At 42.5% G+C, this 11,765-nt stretch overlaps 1 protein-coding gene across 1 annotated transcript; it reads right to left on the bottom strand.

Annotated features, from left to right (window-relative positions):
• Positions 1–6,259: 6,259 nt before the first annotated feature.
• On the bottom strand, positions 6,260–7,695 carry LOC147449956 (uncharacterized). The gene is made up of 2 exons (XM_086522750.1): positions 7,515–7,695; positions 6,260–7,426 (listed from the first exon to the last, which is right to left on the bottom strand). The coding sequence occupies exon 2, from the start codon at positions 7,359–7,361 to the stop codon at positions 6,759–6,761; it is 603 nt and encodes a 200-aa protein (XP_086378876.1). The 5' UTR covers positions 7,362–7,426; positions 7,515–7,695; the 3' UTR covers positions 6,260–6,758.
• Positions 7,696–11,765: the final 4,070 nt, after the last annotated feature.

Raw genomic sequence — 11,765 nt, 5'->3', positions numbered from 1 at the left:
CTTTCGGTGATACAGGTCTTGGAGCGATCCCTCGAGCACCCTTAGATAGGCAGCTAGGATGTATTGACTGTGAGTTAGACAGTTGGGATTGCATGTTTGCTTTACTGCCGTTGAGGCATTGTCGCAGTCTATGCTTACAGGACAGTGACAGGACAGTGAGAGACAGTACAGGTGCAGGACAGGTTTACCCGCAGCTTACAGTGTCAGAGAGACAGTGTTTTTTGAGCTGTTTTTTGGTCTGTTTTTAGTACACCAGAGCCATTTTACAAAGGAGACTCTGCCAAAATTTATGCAGAATCTGAAGCTTTCTTGGTTCATTTGACAGGTTGATATTGGTTCAGAGGTCAGTTTACAGGGGAAACTCTGCCGAATTTTTCCCAGAAAAGTAAACTACTGTGAAGCGTAGCTATGGCTGGATCACAGGACACTGCTCTTTACAATATCAAGAAGCTGGATGGAACCAATTTCCTATTGTGGAAGAAGCAGATTTGGCACGTGTTGCTACAAAAGAAGCAGATAAAACCTATAAAGCTCAAGGGGATAAAACCAGAAGATATGGACGAAGATGAATGGAGCGAAATGGATGAATTGGCACTTTCTACCATTATGCTGACTTTGGCAAAAAGCGTTTACTTCAATGTAGCAGACGAGATGTCGGCTTATCAAGCATGGTTAAAGCTGAGTGATCTTTAGGAGAAGCAGAGTGCAGCTTCACAGGTATACTGGCTTAAGAAGCTTGTGGACTTGAAGATGAAAGAAGGGACACCTATGTCCAATCATCTGAATGAATTCAACACAATCTATAGTCAGTTGTCAGCTCAAGGTGTCAAGTTTGATGAACCTGTTAGAGCTATGTTCCTGTTGATCACATTGCCGAAAAGTTGGGACACTTTTCGCATAGCTTTGAGTAATTCTGCACCTCCAGATGGTTTGAACATAGCAGATGTAGAAGGAAGTCTGCTTACTGAAGAAACCAATAGAAAGACAATGGACAAAGGCAAAGGAACAGCCTTAGTTGTCAGGGGAAGGACCAAAGAAAAGTACAAAGGTGGAAAGAGGAATCAGTCTCGTAGCAAGTCCCGCAGTGCTAAAGGCAAGAGTGACATAGAATGCTACCATTGTGGCAAGAAGGTTCACATGAAAAGAGACTGCAGAGAATGGAAATCAGAAAAAGGCAAAGAGAAAGCTGAAGACCATAGTGAGAAGAACAAGTCCTCAGTGAAGATTCAAGAAATAAATGTGACAAACACTGTTGCAGAGGATGACAGTCTAGTGTAAGGAGACATCTACTTCTTGAAGAATACAATGGACTCAGCTCTTCTTACAGCATCTGATGGAAATGCACTGAGTGACTGGATTATAGACTCAGGGGCATCACTTCATGTGTCTCCAAACAAGGAGTGGTTTACCTCTTATGTGACCACTAAAGATCATGTTCGGCTAGGCAATGGGTAGACATGTGAGATCTTAGGTGTTGGAGATGTTCAATTGAAGTTTCAGAATGGCTCTTCTTTCACGCTGAAGAATGTGAGACATGTTCCCGCAATTACAAAGAGCTTGATCAGTACATGTTTACTTGATGATGCTGGCTACGTCACCACTTTTGGACAGAACATGTGGAAGATATCCAAGGGTTCTATGACAGTAGCACATGAAGTAAAGTCTGGAGGACTTTACATGATTTATGTATCAAATGTCTCTAAAAATGTAATCAATGTAACCGAGCAGCCGAACGTTTCTTTGTGGCATAGCCGGTTAGGACATATGTCCAAGAAGGGAATGGAAATCTTGTCTCGTTCTGGTTATTTTCCTGGCTTTTCGTTTAATGATTTTGAATTCTGTGAACATTGTCTGTATGGTAAGCAAACACAGCAGCCACATAAGCATAGAAGCAGTAGAAGAGATACACAGTTGACACTTGTTCATAGTGATTTGTGTGGACCTATGCCTAACCTATCTCTAGGGGGAGCTTCTTACTTTATGACATTTATAGATGATTACTCGAGGAAAGTATGGGTTTACTTTCTCAAGCACAAGGATGAAGCGTTTAGTGTTTTCAAAACGTTTGTGACACTTGTGGAGAATCAGAGTGGCAAGAAGCTTAAATGCCTACGCACTGACAATGGTGGAGAGTATGTTTCAAAGGCCTTTCAGGACTTTTGTGAGTCAAAAGGTATAAAACGTGAACTTACTGCTCCTTACAATCCTCCTCAAAATGGTGTTGCTGAGAGGATGAATAGGACCATACAAGAGAAGGTCAGAAGTATGTTGTCTAATGCACAGCTGCCAAATGGGTTTTGGGCTGAAGCTGTATCAACAGCTGTTCATCTTGTAAATAGATCTCCTAGCAAGGTTTTGCAGAAGGATTCAGTGCCAGAGATGGTATGGTCAGGCAAAATACCCTCATACAAGCATCTCAGAGTCTTTGGCTATGAGGCATATACTCACGTTCCAAAGGAATTTAGGAACAAACTTGAGCCAAAGAGTAGAAAGTGCATCTTTCTAGGCTATGGTAATTCTGGTGAGATGGGGTACAGACTTTGGGATCCCGAATCCAGAAAGGTTGTCCGCAGCAATGATGTTCACTTTAATGAATCCAAATATCATTCTTAACCAGAGAGGGTTGAGGAGATTAGAAGAGTTGTCTTCCAAGAAGATGGACCTGCACGTGCAAGACATAATGTCAGGGCTCAAGAGGAGCAAGGACAGGATAGAGTGGAACCACAGGTTGTGGCTGAGCCTGAGCCACCTATTGTGCGTAGATCTGGACGTGTCACGCGACCTCCTGATAGGTTTGTTCCATCTATGAACTATGTCATGTTGACTGATTGCAATGAGCCTTCATGTTACAAGGAAGCAGTGCAAATGAAGGACTCCGGGAATTGGCAATTGGCCATGCAGTCAGAGATGACAGCTCTGCATAAAAACAAGACATGGAAGCTAGTTAAATTACCACGGGGCAAAAAGGCTCTACCTTGTAAATGGGTTTACAAGTATAAGATCACCGCTCATGATAGTCAGCCAAAGTACAAAGCAAGGCTTGTTGCCAAGGGCTTTAAGCAAGAACAAGGCATTGACTTTGATGAAGTTTTCTCTCCATTGAGATGCTTTCTTGCATTGGTTGCCAATATATTAGATTTGGTGTTGCACCAAATGGATGTCAAGACAGCGTTCTTGCATGGTGATTTAGATGTGGAAATTTACATGCAGCAGCCAGAAGGGTTTGTTGAGAAAGGCAAGGAAGATTGGGTATGCCAGTTGTTAAAGAGTCTTTATGGCTTAAAACAATCACCGAGGGCATGGTACCATAAATTCCACAAGTTTATGCTTTCTCAAGGCTACAAACGTAGTGAGTTCGATCACTGTCTATATACAAAGAAGGCTAAGGATGGTAGTTGGCTGATCCTTATTTTGTATGTGGATGACATGGTGATTGCTGGCAAGCACTTGAAGAAATTTCAGCTTTGAAGTCAAAGATGGAAAAATCGTTTGACATGAAAGACATGGGTGAGGCAAGTTATATACTTGGTATGCGCATTGCGAGAGACAGATCAAAGAAGTTGATTTGGTTATCTCATACAGAGTATATTGACAAGGTTTTGCAACGTTTCAATATGGAGAAGGAAAAGGCATTGAGTGTTCCATTGCCACCATATGTGAAACTTAGCAAACAAGATTGTCCTGTGTCTAAGGAAGAACAGGCTGAAATGGATAAGATTCCATATGCGTCTGCAGTGGGTAGTTTGATGTATGCAATGATTGCTACTCGCCCAGACATTGCATTTGCAGTGGGAATAGTAAGTCGATACATGTCAAACCCAGGCAAGAAACATTGGGAGGCAGTGAAAGGAATATTGAGATACCTTAAAGCTACAAAGAGTATGCGTATATGCTATGGAAGTCAGGAGCTAAGTGTAAAGGGTTTTACAGACTCAGATTATGCAGGTGACTTACACAACCGAAGGTCTACGTCAAGGTATGTCTTTACATTGGTTGGTGGAGCAGTATCATGGCGTTCTAGATTACAAGATTGTGTTACTCAGTCTACTACAGAGGCTGAATATGTTGCAGCATCAGAGGCATGCAAAGAATCAATTTGGCTTAATCGACTAGTAACAGATTTGGGAATCAAAGAAGAGATACCTGTGTTATATTGTGATAGTCAAAGTGCTATACAATTGGCTCGCAATCCAGTTTATCACTCAAAGACAAAGCATGTGGATGTGAAGTATCATTTCATCAAGGAAGCTCGAGGATAAGCAACTTCAGCTTGTCAAAGTTCACACCACAGAAAATCCTGCTGATCTACTTACAAAAGGACTTCCCTCAGAGAGCTTTGCGCATTTTCGCAAGCAGTTAGGTGTAGGGTAGTACATCACTTCTCTACATCTCTTGTATATTAGCTTGAATAGTAGCTTCTCTCACACTTAAAGTACCACATTGGACTTTAAGTGGGAGGTTGTTGGGGTATAAAGCCCAATGTGGTCGCCCAGGTAAGTGGGCGGACCGCCAGGTATGTACACATGTTCTTTTGTAAAAACCTAATAAGAACTCACTCTGCTCTACACATTACAGTAGAGCGAGTTCACCATATCGTCGTACTCTTCTTCTCGCACTCTCTCGCGTCACACTTCCGCTCGTACTCCTTCATTTTGTATGTCAACTTGATTGGATATGGTAAGAACTTTGATGATTGCCGAGGACAAGCATCCTTCAAATCCTTCTTCTTTAAATCATTGTCGATTTTTTAATGCTAAACCTTGGAACTTGAGACAAAACCAAAGCCAATGTTTAAATCATTGTTGACTTTTTAATGTACCTTGGAACTTGAGAGAAAACCAAAGCTAATATTTTAGCATTTTTTGCTTGTTTGTGGAAAATGGAGAAAAGGTAATGATGGTTTTAAGTGGATACTTTCACCTCGAGGTTATGATAAATTTTGAGAGGTTATGATAAATTTTGAGCGCTTTTGTCTATGTGACAGAAGCCATTGCCATTACAAAAGTCATCGATCCTTAAAATCAAGGACTTTCACCAATGCCACATAGGCACTCTATGCAGGATATCTTGAATGCAAATGTTTTAACATTTCTAACGCTTATTCTTATTGAAAATCTAGTGTGATGTTTCTAGTCACGAACGGTCCTTTATTGGGTTGCTTTTTGCTGGCCACAAATTTCACACAATTCTTGGAATTTGAAGGGCAAGGATGCCCATGCACACGAGAGAGAGAGAGAGAGAGAGAGAGAGAGAGAGAGTCAAGTTTATTCAAATTTCAGACCATCTCACATTAAAGAGTAGGATAATTAGCTCCCATACTACCAGCAATACAAAGACAATGAAAACTGAAATAAGCCATTGATTTGGTTACAAGTTACAACCATGGCTTACAAACTTCTCCCTTTCCCAGTCTGGGGTCGAGTGGCTGCAGTTCACAGCAACATACCCACCCGGATTAATCTACCCATGAACCATCAGATACTCGACAACTAAACAGCCAGAATATTGATTAACACCTGCCAACGAGATCATGCGAGCTCAGCTTGTGTCGGAATTCAATGCAGCACCTGGTCTGCGCCAAGTCAACGAATGAAATTTTAAAGCTACCCAATTTGCATCATGTCTGCAGATAGAATATCGTGCAATTTCTGCAATAACCGAGTGCCTGCATGCACAATAACCTCCATTTACCGGCTCCCCTTCCCCGGACCGTGCCCCCACCATGGCTTCCGGCATCCGCCAATCGTCATGTGGTCGCCTTTTCTTTCAGGGAATGGTGTGTGAATGACCATTCCCTACACCGTCAAGGTCATGGCTCGTGGGGCTGGCAATCTCAACCATGCATCCACTACACCTTCTGCAGCAGAATTCAATTGGCCAACGCTTTGATGCATGCCACCTCGCAATGATGGAGCGCCAACCCACTGTGCAACTGAGCGTGAGCATTCAGGCCCCACTCGCCATGACCATTGATGGCCGGGAGTGATCGTGGAGTGACCATTCCTTGAAATAACGGGAGACCACATGGCGACCGACGGATCCTTTCCTTCGCCGATCGCCATGTGGTCGCCCATTATTTCAAGGAATGGTCACTGCACGACCATTCCCTACACCATCGCCAAAAGCGGCAAAACACTAGATCCATGAAGGAAGACGCGGAATACACATAAAGTACAACCACTAATTAGTTTTCAACTTCCACAAAGCTGTTCAAAAGTGACAAAGGAAGAAAGGGAAAGGTCAACTTTCACATGCACAGTTTGTGGAAAATCTTAAAATGATAGAAGGCACTACATTATTTTCATGATGCACAGCACTACATCTTGTTGATCAAAATGCACGGGAGAGACCTGTACAACCAGAAAGAGATGAATGGGAAACAGAGAAAGGCAACGACTGAACCGTCGAGATTAGGTATTCAACTGCTTAGTCTGATGGAATATATTCCACATTTCTTCTAAGTCTAGATCTATTACTGTTTTCTTTCAACTTTGGCCCAAGGGTGAAGAAATGGTGTGTGTTACACAAGGCTCAATGAACGGATGGCTTCACACAAGAAGATTTTGACAGGCATATACCCTCGCTGCACCCGCCCATGCACATGCGCAAGAAACATGCCTTCACACACACAGATTCAGAGCCCTCAATGCATTGCTCAAATAACCCAACTAATATACTAAACTAGTTAAATGCCCCCTCTCTCTGTATCACATGTACATTAAGGCGCTGTATTCTACAAGGAGAAGAAGAATGTATGATCATGCCCCCCTTTTCCCATGAAACAAGCTGAGTTGCTGCTCTAGCTGTGCATTCTTGGCCCTCATGTGCTGAATTTCTTCCGTCATGTCCAATATCTTGGCTTGAAGCTCTGCAACTTGGTTGAGGAGCTTGTGTTCTTGAACAGACTTTGAGTGCGTCGCACCTGTGAGGAAGCTTGGGTCTACGCTGTTTATCAGACTGAGAACTTGATTCCTCTGCATAGCTATGTTGTTTAAAATCTCACGCATCAGCACCATCGGAGACAATGTGCCGCCGGATAAAAGCAAATTAGATGATGAAGATGATGGCCCAATTGGGAACGGAATAGCTGCTGATGAGGACAAGAGGGGCATCGATGTGATAGGTAATGCTGTGGATGTGGACGCAGATGTCGATGATGTTATGGCGACAAGCGATGGCAAGGATGGAGACGACGTCATCATTGCTTGATACTGATGGTGCTGTGATGGGGGTAATGGCAGCTGCTTTTTAGTACTTTTGCTGCTAATAAGCAGGGCTTTGCTACCATCCTTCATATTCTCCTTGGACATGATATGATCTGCACCTTGGTCCTTCCCAAGCTTGAGAGCTGAGGCGCTCATGACAGAGAGCGGCGGGGCGGGGCGGGGCTATGTCTAATTAAGCTGATCAGCTCAACGGATGGGATCTGCTCAGGATTTTGTCAACAAAAAAGGACTTAAATTAAATCATGTTCAAGCTGTCCCATTAATTAGAAGAGGATTAACAGGAAATACCTTCCAAATTAGCAGCTTAATCCTTGTCGTCACTTCAGCTCAGCTCCTGCTTCACAATGAGGAGACTCTAGAACGGCCATTAGAAGCGAAGACGAGAGTGTGCGGAGAGAAAGAAGAAGAAGAAAAGGAGAGAGAGAGAGAGAGAGAGAGAGAGAGCGTGCGCCCTCTTCTGAAAAGCACACAAGTGTGAAGTCTTCTTATGGCAAGGATGACGATTGAATCCCCTCAGCGCCGATGTCCACGGTCCACCGGACACCGGACACACGAATTAGGCTTCCCACATAGACCGCTTCTTAGAGCCTAGTCCCACGGGGAAGTGACTTCCTTTTCTGGCAGATTAAACTCATCGTCTGGGAAAAAAAATAATCTCACACTGAATTCATCGTCTTCATGGTCTAGTCGTGTGAGGCCTTTGTAAGAATTTTTTTTTACGGACGATGAGTTTAGTGTTGGAGTATAAAGGCACTAAAAAGTTGCCACTGACGTGGCAACTTCATACCCATGAGGGAGGACTATCCAGAGGATCTAATGCTCCTCAACATGGACGTGCATCCACATCCGGCGATCAGCAATCGACACAAGCAACAACACCCACTTTCGAGTGCAACAGGAAAAGAGAGACACATCCCTTAGCCATAGCATGTGTGTACACAGGTCGTAGGGGTGTGTGTGTGTGTGTGAGAGAGAGAGAGAGAGAGAGAGAGAGAGGCAATTTGAGAAGATCAAAAGTTTGCTATTCTAAAAAATAGTAACTTTTCCTACTAGTTTTTCCCATCCAATTTTTTGGAAAAAAAGAGAAACTTTTTGGATTCGCCTTGATCAACATCTACATGCCCTTCTTGAAGCAACACTTCTCCAAGGCAATCACCACAAGCATCACATTGGACGTCAAATGGTTTTGAGAGATCCGGAAGCATAAGCACTAGTTGGGAGGTAAGCTTCTCTTTGAGCTTGTCAAAAGCATTTTGCTCTTTAGCAGTCCATGAGTACTTAACGTTCTTCTTTGTTAAGTCATGTAATGGTCTTACTATTTGAGAGAATTTTGCTATGAAGCGTCTATAGTATGCACACATACCATAAAGCTTCGTAACGCATGTAGATTCCTTGGATTAGGCCATGCCTTTATTACCTCTAACTTAGATGGATCCACCATCCTGAGAGATAATATGACCTATGTATTGAATCTCTTGAAGGAAAAATTCACTCTTCTTTTGATTGATAAAAAGCTTGTTCTCCCTCAAAGCTTGAAAAATTACCTGGAGATGTTACTTGTGTTCCTCCAAGGACTTGGAGTAGATGATGATATCATCAAACTAGTGAATTTGCGGTAGGGTCTAAAGATTTTCTCCATTAAATGATTGAAAGTGGCTGGAGCATTTGTCAAACCAAAAGGCATGACAAGGTATTCATAAAGACCAAACGTTGTATGAAATGAGGTCTTTACGATATCTTCATTTTCTATCCTTATTTGATGATAGCCACTTTAAGGTCAATCCTATTGAAGTAGGTCGAATCTTGTAGCTTATCAAACAGATCTTCGACCTGCGGTATGAAAAATCTGTTTTTGATAGTGATATGGTTTAGCGCTCGATAGTCCACACACATGCGGTATGTACCATCTTTCTTTTGCATAAAAGGACTAGAGAACAAAAGGAAGAGGATCTAGGCCTCACCATCCCTTTGTCTACTAATTCTTATACTTGCATCATGATCTCCTCTTGTTGAGCTTGGGAAACTCGATATTAAGGAGGCTTGTTAGGCGGTGATCGAGCTTCCTGGTAGGAGCTCAATTCGATGGTCATCATCCCCTCTTTTTGGAGGTTGTCCAAAGGGATATCATCGATAAAAACATCTTGGAATTCTTTTAGAAAATTAAACAATTTTAACTCTTCTTGATTCCTATCATTTACATTTGATGAAACATTAGGACCTTTTAGGGACTCTTTGACAAGAATCATGTACGCAAAACAAGTCTAACTCTTCTTGATTCCTATCATTTACATTTGATGAAACATTAGGACCTTTTAGGGACTCTTTGACAAAAATCATGTACACAAAAATTGAGCTCTTCATTGATTTATCAAAAGCAAGAGGATTTGCAAGTGGTATAGTACGACCATACTCACTAGCATCTATGTACATGTTCCTTTTCCTATACTTGAAATACAACCTTCTTTCAAGGAACTTTACATTAACAGCCATATGGTCAAACCATGGTGCCCCTAGGATGACATCTTCATGCTTGAGAGGAGAGATGAAGAAATCTTCTTCGTCAACATAGCCTTCGACATGAAGCCTTAATTTCCCAATCAAGGGAGTAAATGCGGCTTCTTGCCCCTTGAAGGATCCATCGGCTACAACTACATCTCCCATCTCATGAGCTTGAATGCCTAACTTGGTGGCCAACTCCGTGGATATGAAATTGTGAGTAGAGCTAGGGTCAAACAGGATGAAGGCATCATGCTCCCTTACCTTTCCCCAAGCATAGGAGAGAGGTGATCCTTTGCAATGATCATCCTCTTTTGAAGCTTCGATCATGGAAGCTCTAGGAGTCTCATTGCATGCATTTCTTTTGGGGCAAGAATGGTAGCCATGTCCTTGCTCCCCACACTTGAAGCATTTATGGTCCTTGCGAAAAGCTTCTAGCTCTTCAGGAGAGAGTTTTTCTTTACCTTGTAAACTCCCTTGTCCTTGGACCAGTTGTTGTTGTTGTTGTTATTGGATTTGCCTTGGGAAGAGTTTTGGGCATTGTTTTTTCCCTTTGCATCATTTTTGTCTTCGCTTTCCTTGGCTTGGCATTCCTTTTAGCCCCTTGTTGGAAATTGATGTGGGAAGCAACCATAGTGTGGTGGATTACTTTGATGATAGAACCAGGCCGTTTAGAGTTGACATACTCGGCCATTTCTTAAGGTAATCCTGCACGGAATTGTTTCTTTTGCTCAACGAAGTCTATCTTTTGAAAGACGGTAGCCTGAGATGTAAATCCCAAACTTTTCCACATATTTGTGAATAGACTCATTAGAGAGCAGCTTCAAACTCCGCCATTGGGTAGGAACTTTGTCCTTTGCATCGCTTGCAAGGAATTGCTTCATGATGGAAACTCGTAGAGTTATCCATGTCTTTAGGAAATTGTCGTTGCCACAAAGGCTATCCCACCATTGGACAAGCAGATTTTTGGAAGTGCATAGCTACATGACGTAGCTTGGAGGACTCCGTGAAGCCCTCGTCTTCAAAGGCCATTTCAAATTGATGGATGAAGGCAATAATTTGCCAGTAGCACTAAGGTGCCATCATAGGTGAGAAAAGAGATACTCTTTCCTCCCTCTTTGAATTTCTTGAGCTTTTGAGGCCTTCGCCATGCAGGATAAGATTTGGAATGTCCTCTCCTCTTGTATTCTCTAGGAGAAAAGATGTGGCTTTCGTCAGAAGAGGAGGAAGGTGAAGAAGAAGGAGAAGAGGGTGACCTCTTTCTTGCCTTTTTCTTACTTTGTTTCCTCTCTTCCCTTTCGGAGTGACGAGGAGAAGGAATATGAGTGGACCGTTTCCTCTTGGGAGGAGTTGGAGATCGTCTAGACCATTGTCTTTAATTTGTGGAGCCACATCTTCAGAGGAACTAAATGATTGGCTTCTTTCTTGTTCTTTGGATTCCTCCTCTCTTATGGGAGAGAGTCTTCTTCTAGGAGTCTCATCAAGAGGCCTCCCAAGCTCTCTCTCCTCTTGGAAAGGAAGAGAAATACCATAAGCATGAAGTTGTTGAGTAACTTTGGCTTGCAAAGCAGGGTTGCCCATAGCTTGTTGCAACCTAGTAACAAGATAATTAACAAACATGGGGGGCATCATCATTAGCACCTTCATGTGCAAAATCAAAGTTGTCAATATTCATTCTACTCTCTTGGTTATTGTCAGCCATGCTAATTAAGTATAAATTACTTTGTGCTTTGGTACCCTCAAAAATCTTAGTCGTTACTCTTCTTTACCTTTGAAAATCAGCTCTCAAGCAGCCACACCCATGGTTTAGACAATGTTGATTGCAAAGACAAGTGGAGAGGGTCTAACATTGCTCGGTTGATTTTGTTGAGCTTGCTAGTAGCTCAATAATGGTTAAGCCAAAGGCAAGCCCCGAGGGACTCCTTTATTAAGACTATAGTTCCCACCGGTGTACCTTGAACTAAGTCCTTTTCAACCAAGATAATAGATCCTTGTCCCACTTACCCTATTGCAATGAGCAGGTGCAACCTTTCATGGAAAACT

This window comes from Adiantum capillus-veneris, chromosome 10, assembly GCF_014529385.1.
Source record: "Adiantum capillus-veneris isolate H3 chromosome 10, ASM1452938v2, whole genome shotgun sequence".
NCBI classification, from domain to species: domain Eukaryota; kingdom Viridiplantae; phylum Streptophyta; class Polypodiopsida; order Polypodiales; family Pteridaceae; genus Adiantum; species Adiantum capillus-veneris.
The sequence above is the reverse complement of the archived record's forward strand: the minus strand, read 5'-3'. Positions and strand labels throughout refer to the sequence as shown.

Bases quoted from the DNA above. Each gene is read 5' to 3' on its own strand.
- LOC147449956 (XM_086522750.1), bottom strand. From the start codon at position 7,361: ATGAGCGCCTCAGCTCTCAAGCTTGGGAAGGACCAAGGTGCAGATCAT.